The sequence below is a fragment of the Bidens hawaiensis genome, unplaced genomic scaffold, assembly GCF_021521415.1.
Source record: "Bidens hawaiensis isolate Kalapana, Puna unplaced genomic scaffold, B.hawaiensis_p1.1 tig00020911_1, whole genome shotgun sequence".
In the NCBI taxonomy this organism is placed as follows: Eukaryota; Viridiplantae; Streptophyta; class Magnoliopsida; order Asterales; family Asteraceae; genus Bidens; species Bidens hawaiensis.
In genome coordinates this window covers 44,043-66,036 of record NW_027493227.1, presented here as the reverse complement: position 1 = coordinate 66,036, position 21,994 = coordinate 44,043, and the positions used below count along the sequence as shown (strand labels likewise).

Here is a 21,994-nt window from a genome sequence, read left to right as displayed (position 1 = left end):
GCAAACCATTCGAAGATTTATCGCATCGAATGGTCTACACTGTTAAACCTTTTATCACATCTAATCAAACTTAGAGTAATATAGCCAGTTTTAAAATTTTTTAATGAATTGAGTATATATGATATATTAATAACTTTGTAAGGGCATTTACAATATTTTTAGTTTTGCATGGGTATATATAATATTTTCAATATTTGTAAGGTTATATATGAATCGCCCTTTCTTTAAAACCTAATCACGTACGATCCCGGTGTCCGTCCCGAATCTTATCACATTGTGATCAATCCAAACTCTTGATGCCAATAGCTTTAGAAGTAAACAAGTACAACTTGGTGCTCAATTATCCAAACAAACTCAAATTACAGTGAAAAGGTACACATTGGTGTGCAAAATATCAAAACAAACACAAATCACAAACCTTAGATTATTAAGAAAAAAACAACGTACAAGAACAATCAAGAAAGACCATCAATCTAATGATTGGGGCCAAGAAGCGAGAGAAGAAAACTTCGATAGTGACCAGACGTTTCAGAGTGAACTGCATCATTCAAACTCTTCTTATACTTTTTGTAATATTCGGCCTTTATGTATTGCATATCGATTTCAGTTCTTGTCACAATCACCCGCATAAGTGTTGTGTCATTGGTCCCTAAGCCTTGCATTGACTTATATAGCACCTATAATCATTTTCAAACAACATATAAGTACATGAGTATGTATCATAGTGTAACCTTAAATAAAGATTTATGGTTAACTAAATATTTTACCTTTGCAAAATACTTAGCAGGATTTTCAGCACATTGTAAGATTGTCAAAAGTGCTTTCTCAAATAACCCTGAAGTCTCCTACTTTATGGCCTGAAAATTGTTTAAAAAAAATACATGTGTTAGCTAGCAAAATCATGGAAACAAACTTGATAGAAAACAATAAAAGATATGTTTAATTTTTTCATGTTTCTTGATATATAGTAACATAACCTTTTTGAGTGATCCACCATACATGTCATGGTAACATGCCTTTATAGCAATCAACTGTGCTCCACTTCTTTCCTAAAAATTTTCATGAAAACCTTTTCGTTGGTTCCTAGTTTCTTTTCACCGGCTTTATACAAAGCTTTTGCATCCTTTGCGGCCATTTCCCTGTCGACTTCCATCCCTTCATATCGCGGTTTGCTTAAGCAAGCAAGCATAATCTGCACAAGAAGACGGTTTTCAGTTAAATGATGCCTTTTCACCACTCAAAAAAACAAGTTACACTCAGGGCCGTCTCAACGTGTTCCGAGGCCTCAAATTAACTAAAATGGCTTGAGGGATTTTTTTTCCGTCGTTTTTAAGTTTATAGTTACATAAAGTATTTATGAATTATGAAATATAGATGATATGCAGTGATAATGCGTATGTGACATTCCTCCTTAATTTGTGGCCGTCACTGAGTTATTAATTCTAAAAAAACCCACTTTCAGAAACCCATAATACAAAACTCTATTTTAAATTGAGGCCCTATAAAACTAAAGGCCTAAAGACTTGGCCTTATTTTGCTTACCCATAAGACGGCCCTGGTTACACTATATGCAAAACTATAACTTGGTAAAATATAAAGGGCGTAAAGATTCGACCTTTTGGTGATCCTCAAAAGTTTGTAGCTCGATGTCATGTTCAAGATACGTTCCACACGTGGAGTGGTAAAGTTGCTTGAGAGTTTGTAGTTGCACAGAAGTTCGAGAGAATATGATTTCGGTTACTGCTTCAAGGTTTATAAAACCCGGACTCAGTGACTCCCTTAATATTTTGGCATTCTTCCTGCTGGATCAGGCATCCAAAGCAGAACTGCAGTCTATGACATATTCAAAATTCAGTTTCATGGTTTATGCATTGTTGTTATTAGTAGGGAAAGATATTATTAGAAGATCAGCAAACAATGAAACCATATATCTAAAGTCAAAATAGACTATAGATCTATGCTTACTATTATACTATAGGGATGCGCATGAAACCGAAAAACAGATCCAAAATTTAAAAACCAAACCAAAACAAAAACTGACCGTTTCTTTTTATATTTTTGTAAAAACCGAACTTACGGTTCAGTTTTGTTTTTTCATGTAATAAAACCCGAGAAAACCGAATCCAACCGAATTCATAGATTTTCATTTTATAGTTTTTGTTGTAAGTACTTTATACATAATTATTAAATATGTAACTCAAATATTTAGTCCAAATGTATATAATCAGTTAGTTATTATATAACAATAAGATTTAGTCCCAAAAACATTATATTCGACTCAATTTTTTGTCAACCCAAAATTTTCAAGTTCAAACGGCAAAACCGACAAAAACTGAAAGCAAATAGTTTACAAAAGTTCAGAAACCGAAGTTTAGATTTTTTGGTTCGCTTTTAGCCCAAAACCGACCCAAACCAAACTATGCACACCCTATCCATACCTCTAATTTGCCGCTAAGTTCAGAAGCCAAACGTTTAAGGATGTCTTCTGAATACATTGTCTGGTATTCTTGCTGGATATACGCCCGTTGCGTTGCATCTCAATGAGCAAGAATACCGATTATAGCCGTGTCATCAGACCCAAATCCTGGTTCATTTCAACAAAAGCTTAACTCATGTTCATATAAATTATATTATATGAATTATATTTTCGTTCATATTAATAAGTTGAAGGTGTTTTACCTTTGAAAGCTTTATATAACTTAATTGCATCCTCCCGGGGCGAAACCGGCGATGGAAGAACAGTTAGAGTCGACATGATCGATATGTGATTAAGAGTGAATAAGAGAGTGAGTTTAGAGAAAGAAAAGAAACCAAGGGGTATATATAGATTTGTTCAAATGTGTCAAAATCATATGATATATTTATTTGTATATATGTTTTGTATATCTTCACACATGATTTGAAGATTTGAACATGTAAGGAGATATATAAATAAATACAAATAAATATACATCACTGTTAATTTATTTCTCAATCATATTGTTTTTTAAGAGCGTTTGGAATCATCTTCAATACATGGGTGACTTTCTTAGATGAGATGTTAATCGTTTATATTGGTTTTGACATTTCAGGCCTGACTTACCCAAGAACATCATTAAAGAGTAAATCCACCACATTTAATATGATCTGTTAAGCTTATTTATTTTGGTCTAGAAAGTTAAAAAAATATGAATGAAAGAAACATATTAGTTAAAGTATAACTACTTGTTTGTTTATTAAAATTTAAACGAACGTAAATAAACAAACATAAATGAACAAACAAAAACGGACATTTACGAACATAAATGAAGAAAACCTGTGTTTATTTCATACTTTTATGAGAAATAACATAAAGTATGCCTATTTTTTATGGGTTTTGCCTCACCAATAATTTATTCTTCGGCCATTTAATTCCATATACTTGTTAAACTTATCTTACTTGTCTGAAAAGTTAAAAATGACATGTATGAAAGAGAAAGATCGGTTTAAACATCATCGATCTTAGCCTCACCTTTATCTTCATGTATCACTAGCCTCTGAAACTATGGGGTCGGCTTGGTTTGAGTGATGGGTTAGGACGTGTTTGAGTCAATCCAGAATTGAAGCGGAATAAGTTAGGTCAAGGCATACTGTTTTTTTTAAATTATTAATTTTAAGGGTCAAAATCGAGTAGACTTATTTAAGTTAGTCAATTCCAAGTCGTCTAATAAAGTTGAAAATAACATGCACAAAGGAAAAAAAGAGTAGTTGAAACCCGACTGTGAGCGAGAATCATCTCGGTCAGTCTGGAAGCTAGCATCAGTGTAACACTTTACAGTGAGCTCCTCTTCCACTCCCCCAAACACCAAGAACATGTCTTTGGTCCTATTCAAGTACCTTAGAATGTTCTTCATAGCAGTCCAATGGGCAATGCCAGGACTCTGTTGAAAACGACTGGTCATGCTCAAGGCATACGAGATGTCAGGTCTATTGCACAACATAGCATACATGATAGAGCCAACCGCAGAAGCATATGGAATTGCTTGCATACGTTTAGATTCAATGTCCGTTGCCGGAGATTGCGATTTGCTCAACACGGTTCCTTTAGTCATTGGAACAGCTCCTTTCTTGGAGTTTTCCATTGAGAAGCGTACCATCACTTTGTCTATGTAAGTACTTTGACTAATCCCTAGAATCCGCTTAGATCTATCTCTATCGATCTTTATTCCCAGAATATATGCGGCTTCTCCAAGATCTTTCATCGCAAAACAAGATTCCAACTAGTGCTTAACTTCCTTAAGCATAGGAATGTTGTTCCCAATGATCAGTATATCATCCACTTACAACATGAGGAATGATATAGTGCTCCCACTAGCCTTTCTGTAAACACAAGGCTCATCTTCATTTTTGACAAAACCAAACTCTTTGATTTTCTCATCAAAGTGAAGATTCCAACTTCGAGATGCTTGCTTAAGCCCATAAATGGACTTGTTCAATTTGCAAACCCTATTAGGATATTTTGGATCGACAAAACCTTCAGGCTGAACCATATAGACATCTTACAAAAAGATGCCCATTAAGAAAAGCGGTTTTGACATCCATTTGCCATATCTCATAGTCATAGTATGCAGCAATGGCAAGCAATATCCTAATTGACTTAGTCATAGCAACGGGCGAAAAGGTTTCATCATAGTCAACACCTTGAGTTTGAGTTAAACCTTTCGCGACTAGCCGTGCCTTATAGGTTTGCACATTTCCATGCATATCGGTTTTTCTCTTGAAAATCCATTTGCTCCCTACTTCCCGACTATCGGGGGTAGCTCAACCAAGTTCCAAACTTGGTTATCATGCATGGATTGCATCTCAGCGTTCATGGCATCTTGCCATTTCTTGGATTCCGGATCCAAGATAGCAAACTTGTAGTTAGTAGGCTCGTCCTCAGATTCGGCTACTAATAAGACTTCAGGATCATCTAGATGACATAAGTATCTAGAATTTGGTACGGGAGTCCTACAACTTCTGCGAACGCTTGTGTTCACGTTTGATGTGTCAGCAACAACAACTTGTTGATCAGACTCTCCAACTTCCTCAGCAGTTGGTTGTGGTTCTTGAATTTCTTCAAGATCGACAATGTTACTTCTAGTTCCTTGACTAAGAAATTCTTCTTCAAGGAAGTAGCCTTTCCTCCTGACAGAAATCGTATTTGTATCAGGATGAAAGAAGTAATAACCGCTCTTGTAATAGTATCCGTCGAAAATAACTTTTTCGTCGCGGGGATCAAGTTTGTCATCAGACTCACTTGTGATATAAGCATCACATCTCCATACTCTAAGATAAGACAATTTGGGTTTCTTTCCTTTATGCCATATCTCATATGGTGTTTTGTCTATCTTCTTAGTTGGAGCTAGATTGACAATGCGGGCGGCGGTCATAAGGGCGTAACCCCAAAAGGAGTGAGGCAAGTTAGTTCTACACATCATCGATCGAACCATGTTTAGCCATGTTTGATTTCTCCTCTTGCTCACGCCATTAAGTTGGGGTGTGCCAGGTGGAGTGAGCTGTGAAACAATTCCATGCTCTTTTAGATGAGTGATGAACTCTGTGCTAAGATACTCTCCACCTCGATCTGATCGAAGTATCTTAATGGTTTTATCAAGTTGTTTTTCCACTTCGCTTAAAAACTCTTTGAACATTTCAAAAGTTTCATGGTTTCTAGTCATGGTTCTGAAAGGTCCACATACATCAGTATAGAGTCCTAACAGATCACTTGCTCGTTCACTTTTATTAGTGAAGGAGTCTTTGGCGAGTTTGCCAGCTAAGCAAGATTCACAAGTGTTAAAAGAGTCTGTCCTGTGTATTCAAGAATACCTTCAGATTGGAGTCTTTTAACTCTTGCCTTGCTTATGTGGCCAAGTCGGCAATGCCATAGAAAAGTATCATTGACACTAGTCTTGATACGATTTGAAAGATGATATACGTTATTGTCAGGTTGAACATCAATCTCATAAATACCATTTCGAGGTTTAGCCTTAAAATAAAAGATATCATTTAAGTAAGCAGAAATAGCCATGCCATTAAGAACATACTTAAATCCTTGTTCAAATAATAACGAAACTGAAATGATGTTTCTGGTCAAGCCAGGAGCATACAAACAATTATTTAAAGGAAAAACTAGGCCAGATGGACAAGTAAAATGAAATACTCCGGTTGCCAGAACTGGTACTCTCTTCCCATCTCCAACGATGAGTTCCATGCTGCCTTTTTCAGTTTCTTCCACTTCTCAGGCTCCTGCAAGACATTAACGATGTGGTAACCACATCCGGTATCAAATACCCATGTGTTGCTAGAGACAGTGAAAAGTTCAATAACGTATATGGAAATACCTCCAGAAGAGCCTTCACCATTGGCTCTCTTCTTTTTGGTTTCAGCAAGGTACTCGGGGCAGTTTCTCATCCAGTGTCCCATTTGGTTGCATTTGTAGCACTTGCGCTCCTCAAAGGGCGGCGGCTTTTTCTTTGCAACTACCTTGTTAGTGTTGGTGGCAACATTGGCAGCAACAGTAACTTTCTTCTTGCCTTTTCCCTTAAAACCCCGATTCTTTGGTTTTGGCTTTTTGACACTAGCAGATTGAATCATCAGAACTTAATTGGTCATAGAAGGAATGTTCATCTCAACCGTCTTGAGCATTTTATGAAGCTCCGACACTGTCTTCACCCAACCATTCATGTTGAAATTCATTACGAACTGGTCGTATGAGTTGGAGAGAGAGTTGAGAATGAAATCCGATGCCATCTCATCGGGCATGGGATAATCAAGTTTCTTGAGCTGATCGATGTGCCCCTTCATCTTAAGAACATGAGCACTGACGGGAGACCCCTCTGCCATCTTGTAACTGATGAGTTGTTTCATGGGGTCGAAACGTTCTTGACGGCTTTGTTTCTGGAACATGCCCTTGAGTTGCTCAAGCATCTCATAGGCACCAAAGTCTTGGTGGCTAGCATAATATAGGAGACCTCAGCCGAGTCATCCTTATGCTTGTCAAGAACTTTTCGTGCAGCGGCTGTGTTGTTTTCAAGCTCGGTTGGAACTGGTCCATCGAGAACATACAGGCGCTTTGCCATGGTCAGAACAAGTCTCAAGTTGTGGTGCCATTCGATGAAGTTGGTACCGTTCAGTTTATCCTTCTCAAGGATAGTCTTAAGGGCGTAGGGTGAGTATTCGTTTGACGACATCTGATTAATTAAGCAAAAGTAAATTTAATTAGTATTTTCGACGCTGTAGTCCTATTATTAATGACCCAATAACATTAATAAATTAGGAGTATGAGAATCTGGCTTCCAGTTATTAAAGGCAGCTGTAGCAAACAACATTAATAAGTGGTTAGGCAGACCGACAACGATTGTCAATTGTGAATAGAGCACAACTCTCGGTTATGAGGCCTATAGAGACAACGATTGTCTGTATAGATACGTTTAGCCTCATATTTGCCCACTTTAAGTCTCCAGACAGCTTTAGCACGTAACAGGAGAGTAAAATAATAGTTGTCCTAGTACCGTGACGTGAGAAAGGGCCGGATGTGTCAACGAAGCGCTTTCACCTTGATGGGATAGGCTAGAAAACAAGTGCGGTGCTGTAGCTCCAAACACTCGAAATTTCGCAGTATGCCTCAAGTGTGACTAGTAGTAGGATTGGCATAAACTATTGGTTTTAAATTGGGATAAATTTTAAAATTACCAAATAGAGTAAAAGTCAAATTTTACTGTATTTATTACCGCGACGCATAGATGAACCATTTCATCTCTCAGGACACTTAATTTTAAATAACCTATTAAAACTAAGTTTGTAGCGATACGACTAACCAATTTTAAGTTATAATAACTTATTAGTTTTGGAAATCAAAACGCTTTTAATTTGCAAAACAAAATCGGTTAATAAAATGTTTATTTTCCAATTTATTTGGTATTAGGTTGGTGATATTATAATCCTATTATAATCAAACCAAGCAACCACAAATAGCAAATAACAAAAATATGTAAATCCTTTATGCCAAAAGTTGATCGGTCTCGCTAGAGCCAATTAGGGAGACCGACCGGGTCAAGGGGTCACAACACAAACAACCACAAGGATGGACTACGCCGTGCATCCCGTCGTATTGCCCGAACTCCCACTAACTCCAAAATGGTCCTCGAGCTCGTCCTCGGTTATCTTCGCGTCTTCTTAATTACAAATTTATAAACTAACATTAATATGTCCTATTACAAATTTGAACCATCTTAATGGCAAAAGAAAACCGAAAATTAAATAATAACCTTTTTACAACTTTTGAACCAACCATATGGCCAAAACAAGCTCAAACACCAAACACAACCAAACAAACACATAGGTCGGGGCCGGATTTACATATTCACAATAAATAAAATTTCGGGTCGTTTTGACTTGGTCAAATAAAATAAACAAAATTTTGACCAACTCAAAATCACCCGAAAATAAATCTAGATCAAAACTTTAAACGATTTAAAGTTTAAGATGTAAATCCGGTTTAAGCGAACCGGTATCGACTCGTACGTTGTAACCGCGGCTCTGATACCACTGTTGGGGTTTCAACGGTGGTTCGGAACGAAAACGGTTATTATATTTGAACCCGTTTTAGTTAAAAGAATCGTTTCAATAGTTGTTAATCATTATTAATAAACGAGTATATGAACGAGTTATAAAACGCAGCGGATATAACGAGTTAAAACGAACCAAAACGAAAACCGAACCCGGATCCGATTACAAACGCGTACGAGCACGAATAACATAAATAATAATAAACCATAGGGTGTTTTGTCGATATACCTCGGTTATACACAAACCGGGAAGACACCAAAGGCTAACGAGAAGAACTAGAGATGACACAATGGAGATCCAACTGTTCCGGCAGGCGAACGGCGGCGGCGGACGGCGGAGAACAGCAGAGACGGCAGTGGCAGCTTGTAACAGCAACAGTTCTCTGGAATCTGGCTCACCGGAAAACCGCGACTCACCGGATTTGCTTGAAAGCGGCTGAAAAGGTTCGCCGGAAAAGCGGGCTGGCCGGAGAAAGGCTATAGATGGCCGGAGATGAGCAAAGAGCAGTATTTTTTTAATATACTAAACTTTCGTTTTTTTAACAAACGAACAATTATTTAAAGATTTGTTTTTTTATATATTTTTAACAGATGGAGAGGAGGGAATATGAGGTTGCAATAGAGGACGGGAAGCTTTTATATAAACAAACAGGAGAATATGTAGACACGACCGGATCATCAACGGGTTCTAAATGGATTTTTGTTTTAAGTACGTCTAGAACTTTATATGTTGGAGTAAAAAAGAAAGGCTTATTTCAACATTCGATTTTTTTAGCTGGCGGTGCCACATTAGCAGCCGGGAGATTGGTTTCTGAGAAAGGCGTTTTAAAGGTAATTTTAATTTGATATATATAGGTAATTTGGTATATAATTTTTTTATTTTTTATATATATATTTTTTTGTAAATTTATGCTAATAATATTGTGATTTGTGATCATTTAACAGGCGATTTGGCCTCATAGCGGGCATTATCGTCCCACACAAGAAAATTTTCAAGATTTTGTTTCGTTTCTGCAAGATAATGATGTGGATACTACTTATGTTAAGGTAAAAAAAATAAGATTCTAAAGTTTTTTACTTTTCTTTAATTGATAAAAGATAAAAATATTTTATTAATTATTAAATTTTTTATTATTATTATTATTATTATCAGACGAATTCAGATGAAGATGATAACGAGTCTCTTAACAAGCAAGGCGTTAGCCTTCATGTAAGAACTCACTCGTCAGAAGACGACGTGAGCGAAAAGGAACGCTTAGATACAGAAGACATGCCTTTAGTCGATCACATCTCAAAAGTGACACTTGTCATGAAACAAATTACCAATTTACCCCTGGACTCGCCAAAAAAATCGAGACTTTCTCGTTCATCAAGCAGGAAACTAACCACTCTCGACACCAAGAATCACGCTGACGATGACGCCACGTCAGCACATGACGTGTCAGATGACGAAGACGAGCCGAGTTTAGACAAAACAGTCCCTAAAAAGTCAATCTTGAAAAGAATAGGTTCGCATAAAGGAACAAACTCTTTTCAACTGGGACGCCAGCTGTCGTGCAAGTGGAGCACGGGAGCCGGGCCCCGCATAGGGTGTTTGAGAGACTACCCTACTGAGATGCAGTCACATGCATTGGAGCAAGCAAATTTATCTCCCGAAAGTGCCCCTTGCAGCCACAAGAATATTAATAAGAGTTTTTTTTCAAGAAATTGTGGACCTTATAGAACAAGTTCTTCCCCAAGTCAAATGATTTTTTGATTAAATTATTATTTTTTTTAGGGTAGATATGAGATTAACATAGGAGATTAGTGATTTATTTCATTCATTCTTTTTAAAGTTAACATGATCAAAGTATCAAAGATTCAAACATGTATACAACTTTAGTTTTTTTATTTTTTTTTACTTATATAAATATATAGGTGGGAGATAAAATTGTAGATGTTACATGTGTATTCAATATTCATTCATTAATGATAATAATTATTTTTTACAGTTGAATAAAACATAATATTCATTTGATTTGTTTGACTTTATAGTACAGGTGCACAAACCAATTTAAAACCTAAAACCGGTTTGATTTGGTCAACAAAAGTCAAAACAGATTTATGATTGATTTCTTGACCTGGTTACGATTTCGGTTTGGATCTGTTTTTGCCCGGTTTTGGTTCGGTTAAGCGGGTTCGAACCGATTTTGACCGGGAAAAACCCTCACCTAAGGCCAACACATGTGAACACTCGTTAGGAAGCACGCCAATGCGGTGATAAAACACGTTCAGTTCAACAAATCCAACTAGTAAAAACAACATATTCATCTGGTCTTCCACCATCACCCTCGTGTATTCTTTAATGATAATAATTTTATTTTACATTTGAATAATAAAATGTAGAATGTTCATTTAATTTGTTTGACAATACTAGTGTCTTGGTTGTACTTTATGCACGGATGGGTGTACTTTCAGACCGTACACTTTCTCATAGTTGTCACTATAGCATTTATATCTTCAAACGCGTAATTGCAGAAATTTTGCTGGAATTTTGATATAATATTTGATTATTTTTTTTATTAAAATGGAAAGACTTTGACTCTTGATTAGTCAAAGTTTTAGGTAACAATGCTTAGCTTTGAGCTTACTTGGATTTTATCATTTTATGGGGAAATGGAGGTCTTATTTGTTTATTGAAACCATGAAAATTATATATAAAAGTTTCATTTTTAATAAAGGAAAATTATTTATTCCAAGGTATATTGCGTATTTCTTGATTGTAGAGTTAGCAACTTGTCAGACACGGACACTGTTAAATTCTATAAACTTAGTCGTTCGAGTTATGAAAACGAGAGCAAATATTTAAAAGAATGGTAAGTATGCATGGAATGAAACAAAGATTCATGAGAATCCAATATTCTTTGTTTTGGCCCTAGGTTTTGTTACAGTAGTATTATGGTATATGAAGTTGTTTAATCATATAGATTTGGCAGTTCTAATGTCCTTGGTACCATCTACAAGGGAACATGGTGACCACATGTGATTGAGATGCACAACCATTATTTTAATAATCTATAGGGATTTACATACGCGTTGTGACATTGTTAGTTAAATACTGGCATTTGGCGTAGTCGTCAAATAAGGAAAATAAAAATAATTTTATTGAAGTTCACGGGCTATAAACAAAAATGTAAACTAGAAAATACAAAAGTTATTAAAATAAATAGGTCGTCAAGTGACATCGTGTGATTGGTCAACCTTATGAATTATATCATTTTGTGATTGTAGCTACCTTTACCAATTAAGATATATTAATATGATTTTATCACTCTCATTTAGCGATCTTGACTATACGTACCCTGCTAACTAAAAGAATCAGATAAATCATAAACTTGTGCTGAGCAAGTGACATTCAAGAAGCTATGCAGCTAGGAACTAGCCGATGCGTGATTTAAATCTAAAACCTTGGCTAGAAACGAATTTGGGGCTTACCATTGCTTCACCTTTAAAGGTTTCCATGAGTGAAACATAATTCTTTCACATTGGTGATTCAATCAAGAAATTTGATTCCCACTTGCATATATTTGTTTAAGTTTAAAAAATTTCCTTAATGTTTATTCTAATTAATTAATTAATCTACATGACCATATATAACTTTGTGTATTAGCATGTCATGCATGTATTTGAATCTTGTTTTTAGTAGGGTTAACCCTAAAAAAATTGAGAGAGAAAAGAAAAAAACTATTGAACTTGTTTTATAGAAGTGTGCAGCATATAAAAACCATAATCTTTAAATGCAACAAATTTAAAATGTTTACTAATGTATGTAATAGACTAATAATAGTAAATGTAACACTCTAGGCATTCCGACATAGGCCGCGGGCTTGACATATAGATGATAAGTTCATAAGATCACCGGACCTCAAATATTGCAAACATGATCTAGACGCAATGACTGTGGAGGACAAAAGAACTAAATACACTTAAGCATTATCGAGTGAGTGTAGACTGCTTATGTGGCAATGTTTACTTGAATCAAAATGTATTCAACTTGACACAGTTATAATATTGGAAATTTAGTGATTCAAAATAAGAAAAGCTAATAATTACAATTATAAAACTTTAAGATGAAGCTTTGGAATTATTTGAAGTAACAATGTCAATTAATACAATATAATCAAATGGTTTTATGATCATGGTGTTTCTTGAGTTTGAGATCATTGTTCAAAGAACAGACAAGAAGATGATGACAAAAAACATTAAGGTACTATGATTAATATATTATGTATTTGTGATTTTGTTTAATTTTATTAGTTCATGCATGTATACAACTATGCATGGTAGATATATTAACTATGGAATAATTAATTATTGATAATTGTGATCAGGAAGATTCTTATCCTCATCCACTTTAAACTGACTGACTAGATGCACATCTTGATACTAAGCCCAACAATTTAAACATGTTGGTCAAGTTTAGATCATACTGGTTTAATGTGAAGTTAATCAGCCGGTTTTTAGATTTATACGGTTCGACTAACGGCTTAAAAAGTGGGTTTAATAGTTTGTTTCACAACTTAAATACCCAACTTAACGGTTTGATTCATGATTTAGAACTTAGAACCGATTGTGTAAACCAATCTACCATATACCTTAATTAGTTTCTTTTTTCCATTTTTTGTTTAGATTAAGTAGTCATGCATATATCATATGTATTTAATTCATAAAATTTAAAATGTAACATAGATTAATTAATAATCTGGTATAAGAATTAATGACTGTCCAAAGAGCTAAATGAACCGTTTTGGCTTGTCCATCTGACCCAAGCAAGCCTACCATTTGGTAAGCTATTATACGAAATCATAGTTGGCGGTTCAGTTTAGAATTTCCATAAAAACCAACTAAACAAGACCATGAACACTTTTGAAACAATGATGATACATATATAGAGATCATGGAACCTCAAAAGTAGGTGTTTCACTGTCTCTCTCTCATGTGTACATCTCACTGACTTGACCTTTTGTAGTTCTTGAATGGGTGGTTTGTCACGTTTAGAGCTGTTCAAAAAGCCCGCGTTTTGCTTGAAAATAGCTTGAAAAATTATCGGCTAAAAAAAGCTCGATTCTAACCAAACGACATAAGAAAATACAAATTGATACATCTTGAATAATTATCCTTTTCTTGATGAGCTCGGCTCATGGCTCGGCTTGTTAACTCGGCTTGTTTAGATTAAACTATAAATTTTAATATCTATATATAATAATAGCATACTAAGAAACAAATAAATAAATAAAAATTATACATATATTATGCCACTCGATACCTAAAACCTTATAAAAGAATAACTAAAATAAAACATATAACGTTATTAATTCCTTATAATTTTATATAATATGTATGTTAAAGTTATAATTTTTGTCTTTTATATATAAAAAATTGTAAAATATAAAATAAAAAATTAAAAAAAAAATTAAAAAAGTTAAAAAAAATTTTAAAGGAGCCCGGCTCGACAAGCTTGAGCCAAGCCAGCTCAATTAAGTTCGAGTTCGAGCACACTGGCTCGACTCGACTCGACTCGGCTTCTTTACAGCACTAGTCAAGTTCCACGAGTTCTAGTCATCGAAACCAAACCAGAACCACTAAAAATTGAAACCTGATCATTATCAACATCAACGATATATGTTCCCGTAGCATCGCACAGGCACTCCTCTAATACACAATAAAAGAAAACTAATAACTATGAAATATTACTATGAAATATTATCTAAAAATAATGATTTGACTTGTTATTCAAACTTCTAAGCGGGAACTGATTGTATTGTTAATCGCCCTACAACATAATGACACTTGGTCTCTTGTTCCACCCGAATCAAATGGGTTTTCTTAACTAAATTCAAACCCAACGATGAAGTTGATCGTTTAAAGGCTTGTTTAGTAGCGAAAGCTTTTCACCACCGTCCCGGTCTCGATTATGTTGAAACTTTTAGCCCAGTTATTAAACCCGCCACTCTTGGTCACATAACTTCTCTATCCACTTCTTAAAATTGGTGTCTCCGTCAACTCGACATAAATAAGTGATTGTACTGTTAATAGCTTAGTGGGCTAGTGTCACTAATCCACTATGAAGAAAAAGGTGACGATAAGATGAAAAGTTAAACCAATCTTTTTCTTTCATGCATGCTGTTTATAACTTTTTAGACGACTTATAACTTTAACAGGTCTACGTCCAATAGAAAACAAAAAAAAAACATGTTTATAACAACACCCATAATTTGAATATTTGATCATCTCATTTTCCATTTAATTCCTCATTATTTTTCTCTCTAAGTCTAAACCACTGATCGATCATATGGCTACTCTAACTGTTCCTCCGACGCCGGTTTCACCCCGGGACGACGCAATTCAGTTATATAAAGCTTTCAAAGGTTAAAAGTTAATCAACATATGTTTTTGTTTCTTTTTTTCTTTTGCTGATTGTTTTGTTTTTTAAACAAAATGAATCAGGATTAGGGTGTGACACTGAGGCAGTGATTGGAATTCTTGCTCATCGAGATGCAACACAACGGGCATATATCCGACAAGAATACGAGACAATGTATCATGAAGATCTCCTTAAACGTTTGGCTTCCGAACTTAGCGGCAAGTTAGAGGTATGCTAATTTTGATTTTTGTAAATTTTAAGGTCATGGGAATAATTGACTTATGTTGTATATAATTCGAGCAGCTTCTAAGCTACTTGAGATTGTCTCACTAAAAAATCAGATGAGTTCAAGTCTAAGTTTGAGTTTCACTTATCAGGCTCGAGGAGGCTCGTGAACCTAAACGAACATATAATTTATATAATTTTTATTTAATATATTAAATACATATCTATGCAATATTTATTAGGTTATAAAAATAACTAAATAATTTACGAGCCGAATTGGATCTTTAGAAATAGAGCTCGAGCTCTCATGAATTAAACGTGTTGAGCTTGAGTTTAGACGGGCGTAACAAATAACTAATTTCACTTTAAAATGAGGCCCTACGATTTTAGAATATGAAGCACTAGCTTTACATGTAATAATAGTGGCCGGCCAGGGCCGGCCTTGGGGTGAGGCAAGGTGGTCGAGGGCCACAGGCTAGGCCAGGATTTTTTTTTTTGAATTATATTGTATTTTTATACAATACAGTATGTATATTTAATCTTTAAACCTATATTACATAACCAATAGTTTGGTCTAGTGGCAAAGTGTATTACTTCTAACAAAAATGTTATGGGTTCAAGTCCCATTTGACACATGTTTAATCTTTTTTTGATAGAAAAGTTTTTACACAACCCAAATTATAACCAAGTAAACCCATATAAAATTTAAATTGTTTAAAGACAACAAAATACTTCTTTTACTTAAGATAAAAAAAAATTTCGCCTTCGGTTGATTTTTTTTTTTTTTGCTTTCTCAGAGCCGGCCCTGGGCCGGCCCTACATGAAAATAAATTTAAATTTGGAAAACATGGCTTTAACAAGAGGTGTTAAAAAACCCTAACTCGGAATTGGACCCGAAAAAAAATATCCCGTTAATTTTTTATATATATATGGGTTTTATAATACCTGAACCTGTACACGACCTTATCCATACTCATACTCAGATCGGACCCGATATGTACCCGGTAATCCCCGAAAACCAGAACTTGTTCCATACCGGGAACCAGGTTTTTCAAATGCTTGAGAAAAACACCTGAAATATACCCGAAAAATACACCCAAAAAGTGCAGCCCCTTAAAAACCCAATCTATACCCGAAAAATACCCAAATATAGATAATTTTTTCAATACCCGGAAATAGGGTATTCAAATACTCGGTTCTACACCCGACCCGAATCCGATGCATATGGTATGGTTGAAGAGACAATACCCTGACCCGAACTTGACCTAGGTATGGCCATTACCTGATTTTCTAATACCCGGCAATATCCGAATCCGGTTCCATACCTGGAACCGGGTACCAGAAAATCCGATTTGTGCACCTCTAGCATTAACTTTTAAAATCATGTCATAGACTGCACTTTTGCTTTGGATGCATGATCTAGTAGAAAGGGATGCAACTATATTAAAGGAAGCACTCTACACAGGGTTTATAAATCTTGGAGCTGTAACCGAAGTCATATGCTCTCGAACTTCTTCGCAACTTCAAGTTCTTAAGCAAGTTTACCACTCGACTTTTGGAACTTATCTTGAACATGGCATTGAACAACAAGCTTTGGGGGATCACCAAAAGGTCGAATCTTAACAAAATATTACCACATTTGCATATAATGTAACTTAACTTAAATATGATCTTTTCGGGCAGATTTTGCTTGCTTTTTTAAGCAAACCGCGTGATGAAAGCATGGAAGTCGACATGGAAATGGCCGCAAATGATGCAAAAGCTTTGTATAAAGCTGGTGAAAAGAAACTAGGAACTGACGAAAAGGTTTTCGTGCAAATTTTCAGTGAAAGAAATAGAGCACATTTGGTTGCTATAAACACATGTTACCATGACATGTATGGTGGATCACTAAAAAAGGTTATCAAAAAAAAAACCAACTTTGCCTTAAGTTTGCTTCCAAGATTTTTTGCTAAAAACATTTTCTTGACCATTTTGCATGCTATCAAGAAGGAAACTTCAGGTTTATTCGAGCACGCACTTTTGACAATCTTACAATGTGCTGAAAATCCCGAAAAGTATTTTGCCAAGGTGAAATCTTAAATAACCACAATTATTTTTAACGTTATAACATGATCCTGTCATACTTATATGCGGTTTGAAATAACTATAGGTGTTATATAAGTCAATGAAAGGCTTAGGGACAAATGACACAACACTTATAAGAGTGATTGTGACAAGAACTGAAATCGATATGCAACACATAAAGGCCGAATACCACAAAAAGTACAAGAAGAGTTTGAAAGACGCAGTTCACTCTGACACATCTGGCCATTATCGCTCTTTTCTTCTCTCGCTTCTTGGCCCAAATCTTTAAGATTGGGGATCGTTCTTGAGTTGTACTTTGTTTTAATTTGTCGTATAATTTAGGGTTGTGATTTGTGTTTTTGAATCTATGAACACCGCTTGTTTAGTTTTTAAGTCATAGATCTATTCAAATATATATTGCAAGAAATCACAAAAGAGAGTAACACAATATTTTCTTCCAAATTTTATATATTTTAGAATGAATAAAATGAATGCAGTGATCACTGATATAAAACTAGCAAATTTGTAAGTAAATAGTACTTGATTAAAAAAATATATGAACACATTAATTTGATAGATTTTTTATGCACATAATTAAGCTTTTCAAACTAGATAGGTAAGGCAGATCCTGTCAATAAGAGTTCTAGGCAAAATGAATCGTATCAAGACGTGCATTTTACAAAATTATTAATTTGGTCCGGGTCAGAACGTAGTTGGATAGAAATGAGTCGTATAAAAGTAGAACAAAAATAGGTTCACATGCTATATTATTTTATGGTAGCTAGCGAGGACGATAGAGGTTGTGGTGGGAATGACTACAAAGTGGTGTCAGGAGACGCACAGTGGATGTTACTCTATTAAACAATGATAGTGATAAAATGTTCACAGCTATGCTTTATGTAAGTGGGTGAGTATGTTTCGGATAATCATCTAATACCATTCCGGTTCTATGCCCGCAATATTCTTTAAATGATTAGTTTCATATATACCCTTACAAACACTAAAAATATTATATATACCCAAACAAAACTTAAAATATCATATATACCATTACAAAGTAACTAAAATATCATATATGCCCTTATAAAAACAATTAAAGTATCATATATACCCCTATTAATTAATACTAATTTAATAAATGACCATTTTGCTGTTATTTTTCAAAAAATTTAACTTTTACATATGCCATTTTTAACGAATAGACCATTCTACCCCTTTCTATTATAATTATATAATGCATTTATACCATATGCTATTATTTTAATTTTAATTGACGTTTCTCACCTTTAACGACAACCAAATCGTCTCTCGTCCCTTATTCAAAATTGCAAACCATTCGAAGATTTATCGCATCGAATGGTCTACACTGTTAAACCTTTTATCACATCTAATCAAACTTAGAGTAATATAGCCAGTTTTAAAATTTTTTAATGAATTGAGTATATATGATATATTAATAACTTTGTAAGGGCATTTACAATATTTTTAGTTTTGCATGGGTATATATGATATTTTGAATATTTGTAAGGTTATATATGAATCGCCCTTTCTTTAAAACCTAATCACGTACGATCCCAGTGTCCGTCCCGAATCTTATCACATTGTGATCAATCCAAACTCTTGATGCCAATAGCTTTAGAAGTAAACAAGTACAACTTGGTGCTCAATTATCCAAACAAACTCAAATTACAGTGAAAAGGTACACATTGGTGTGCAAAATATCAAAACAAACACAAATCACAAACCTTAGATTATTAAGAAAAAAACAACGTACAAGAACAATCAAGAAAGACCATCAATCTAATGATTGGGCCAAGAAGCGAGAGAAGAAAACTTCGATAGTGACCAGACGTTTCAGAGTGAACTGCATCATTCAAACTCTTCTTATACTTTTTGTAATATTCGGCCTTTATGTATTGCATATCGATTTCAGTTCTTGTCACAATCACCCGCATAAGTGTTGTGTCATTGGTCCCTAAGCCTTGCATTGACTTATATAGCACCTATAATCATTTTCAAACAACATATAAGTACATGAGTATGTATCATAGTGTAACCTTAAATAAAGATTTATGGTTAACTAAATATTTTACCTTTGCAAAATACTTAGCAGGATTTTCAGCACATTGTAAGATTGTCAAAAGTGCTTTCTCAAATAACCCTGAAGTCTCCTACTTTATGGCCTGAAAATTGTTTAAAAAAAATACATGTGTTAGCTAGCAAAATCATGGAAACAAACTTGATAGAAAACAATAAAAGATATGTTTAATTTTTTCATGTTTCTTGATATATAGTAACATAACCTTTTTGAGTGATCCACCATACATGTCATGGTAACATGCCTTTATAGCAATCAAATGTGCTCCACTTCTTTCCTAAAAATTTTCACGAAAACCTTTTCGTCGGTTCCTAGTTTCTTTTCACCGGCTTTATACAAAGCTTTTGCATCCTTTGCGGCCATTTCCCTGTCGACTTCCATCCCTTCATATCGCGGTTTGCTTAAGCAAGCAAGCATAATCTGCACAAGAAGACGGTTTTCAGTTAAATGATGCCTTTTCACCACTCAAAAAAACAAGTTAATCTCAGGGCCGTCTCAACGTGTTCCGATGCCTCAAATTAACTAAAATGGGTTGAGGGATTTTTTTTCCTTCGTTTTTAAGTTTATAGTTACATAAAGCATTTATGAATTATGAAATATAGATGATATGCAGTGATAATGCGTATGTGACATTCCTCCTTAATTTGTGGCCGTCACTGAGTTATTAATTCTAAAAAAACCAATTTCAGAAACCCATAATACAAAACTCTATTTTAAATTGAGGCCCTATAAAACTAAAGGCCTAAAGCTTTGGCCTTATTTTGCTTACCCATAAGACGGCCTTGGTTACACTATATGCAAAACTATAACTTGGTAAAATATAAAGGGCGTAAAGATTCGACCTTTTGGTGATCCTCAAAAGTTTGTAGCTCGATGTCATGTTCAAGATACGTTCCACACGTGGAGTGTTAAAGTTGCTTGAGAGTTTGTAGTTGCACAGAAGTTCGAGAGAATATGATTTCGGTTACTGCTTCAAGGTTTATAAAACCCGGACTCAGTGACTCCCTTAATATTTTGGCATTCTTCCTGCTGGATCAGGCATCCAAAGCAGAACTGCAGTCTATGACATATTCAAAATTCAGTTTCATGGTTTATGCATTGTTGTTATTAGTAGGGAAAGATATTATTAGAAGATCAGCAAACAATGAAACCATATATCTAAAGTCAAAATAGACTATAGATCTATGCTTACTATTATACTATAGGGATGCGCATGAAACCGAAAAACAGATCCAAAATTTAAAAACCAAACCAAAACAAAAACTGACCGTTTCTTTTTATATTTTTGTAAAAACCGAACTTACGGTTCAGTTTTGTTTTTTCATGTAATAAAACCCGAGAAAACCGAATCCAACCGAATTCATAGATTTTCATTTTATAGTTTTTGTTGTAAGTACTTTATACATAATTATTAAATATGTAACTCAAATATTTAGTCCAAATGTATATAATCAGTTAGTTATTATATAACAATAAGATTTAGTCCCAAAAACATTATATTCGACTCAATTTTTTGTCAACCCAAAATTTTCAAGTTCAAACGGCAAAACCGACAAAAACTGAAAGCAAATAGTTTACAAAAGTTCAGAAACCGAAGTTTAGATTTTTTGGTTCGCTTTTAGCCCAAAACCGACCCAAACCAAACTATGCACACCCTATCCATACCTCTAATTTGCCGCTAAGTTCAGAAGCCAAACGTTTAAGGATGTCTTCTGAATACATTGTCTGGTATTCTTGCTGGATATACGCCCGTTGCGTTGCATCTCAATGAGCAAGAATACCGATTATAGCCGTGTCATCAGACCCAAATCCTGGTTCATTTCAACAAAAGCTTAACTCATGTTCATATAAATCATATTATATGAATTATATTTTCGTTCATATTAATAAGTTGAAGGTGTTTTACCTTTGAAAGCTTTATATAACTGAATTGCATCCTCCCGGGGCGAAACCGGCGATGGAAGAACAGTTAGAGTCGACATGATCGATATGTGATTAAGAGTGAATAAGAGAGTGAGTTTAGAGAAAGAAAAGAAACCAAGGGGTATATATAGATTTGTTCAAATGTGTCAAAATCATATGATATATTTATTTGTATATATGTTTTGTATATCTTCACACATGATTAGAAGATTTGAACATGTAAGGAGATATATAAATAAATACAAATAAATATACATCACTGTTAATTTATTTCTCAATCATATTGTTTTTTAAGAGCGTTTGGAATCATCTTCAATACATGGGTGACTTTCTTAGATGAGATGTTAATCGTTTATATTGGTTTTGACATTTCAGGCCTGACTTACCCAAGAACATCATTAAAGAGTAAATCCACCACATTTAATATGATCTGTTAAGCTTATTTATTTTGGTCTAGAAAGTTAAAAAAATATGAATGAAAAAAAACATATTAGTTAAAGTATAACTACTTGTTTGTTTATTAAAATTTAAACGAACGTAAATAAACAAACATAAATGAACAAACAAAAACGGACATTTACGAACATAAATGAAGAAAACCTGTGTTTATTTCATACTTTTATGAGAAATAACATAAAGTATGCCTATTTTTTATGGGTTTTGCCTCACCAATAATTTATTCTTCGGCCATTTAATTCCATATACTTGTTA

General features: G+C 34.5%; 2 protein-coding genes and 2 pseudogenes across 2 annotated transcripts; 2 read left to right on the top strand and 2 right to left on the bottom strand.

Moving 5' to 3' along the window:
- Positions 1-283: 283 nt before the first annotated feature.
- Positions 284-2,777, bottom strand: LOC143562110 (annexin D5-like; annotated as a pseudogene).
- A 6,072-nt stretch (positions 2,778-8,849) lies between these two features.
- Positions 8,850-10,323, top strand: LOC143562128 (IQ domain-containing protein IQM2-like). Its single transcript, XM_077050028.1, has 4 exons — positions 8,850-9,011; positions 9,159-9,398; positions 9,513-9,614; positions 9,721-10,323. The coding sequence occupies exons 1-4, from the start codon at positions 8,850-8,852 to the stop codon at positions 10,321-10,323; spliced, it is 1,107 nt and encodes a 368-aa protein (XP_076906143.1).
- A 4,466-nt stretch (positions 10,324-14,789) lies between these two features.
- LOC143562109 (annexin D5-like) lies at positions 14,790-17,617 on the top strand. The gene is made up of 6 exons (XM_077050016.1): positions 14,790-14,974; positions 15,054-15,199; positions 16,588-16,806; positions 16,879-17,118; positions 17,188-17,265; positions 17,348-17,617. The coding sequence occupies exons 1-6, from the start codon at positions 14,899-14,901 to the stop codon at positions 17,549-17,551; spliced, it is 963 nt and encodes a 320-aa protein (XP_076906131.1). The 5' UTR covers positions 14,790-14,898; the 3' UTR covers positions 17,552-17,617.
- Positions 17,618-19,016: 1,399 nt separating this feature from the next.
- LOC143562116 (annexin D5-like) lies at positions 19,017-21,373 on the bottom strand (annotated as a pseudogene).
- Between the last annotated feature and the right edge of the window lie 621 nt (positions 21,374-21,994).

Coding starts and splice junctions, on each gene's coding strand:
- LOC143562128 (XM_077050028.1), top strand. CDS start 8,850: ATGACACAATGGAGATCCAACTGTTCCGGCAGGCGAACGGCGGCGGCG. Junction 9,012..9,158: donor GCTTGAAAGCGGCTGAAAAG/GTTCGCCGGAAA, acceptor TATTTTTAACAG/ATGGAGAGGAGGGAATATGA. Junction 9,399..9,512: donor CTGAGAAAGGCGTTTTAAAG/GTAATTTTAATT, acceptor ATCATTTAACAG/GCGATTTGGCCTCATAGCGG.
- LOC143562109 (XM_077050016.1), top strand. CDS start 14,899: ATGGCTACTCTAACTGTTCCTCCGACGCCGGTTTCACCCCGGGACGAC. Junction 15,200..16,587: donor AACTTAGCGGCAAGTTAGAG/GTATGCTAATTT, acceptor ATCATGTCATAG/ACTGCACTTTTGCTTTGGAT. Junction 17,119..17,187: donor TCAAAAAAAAAACCAACTTT/GCCTTAAGTTTG, acceptor GCTATCAAGAAG/GAAACTTCAGGTTTATTCGA.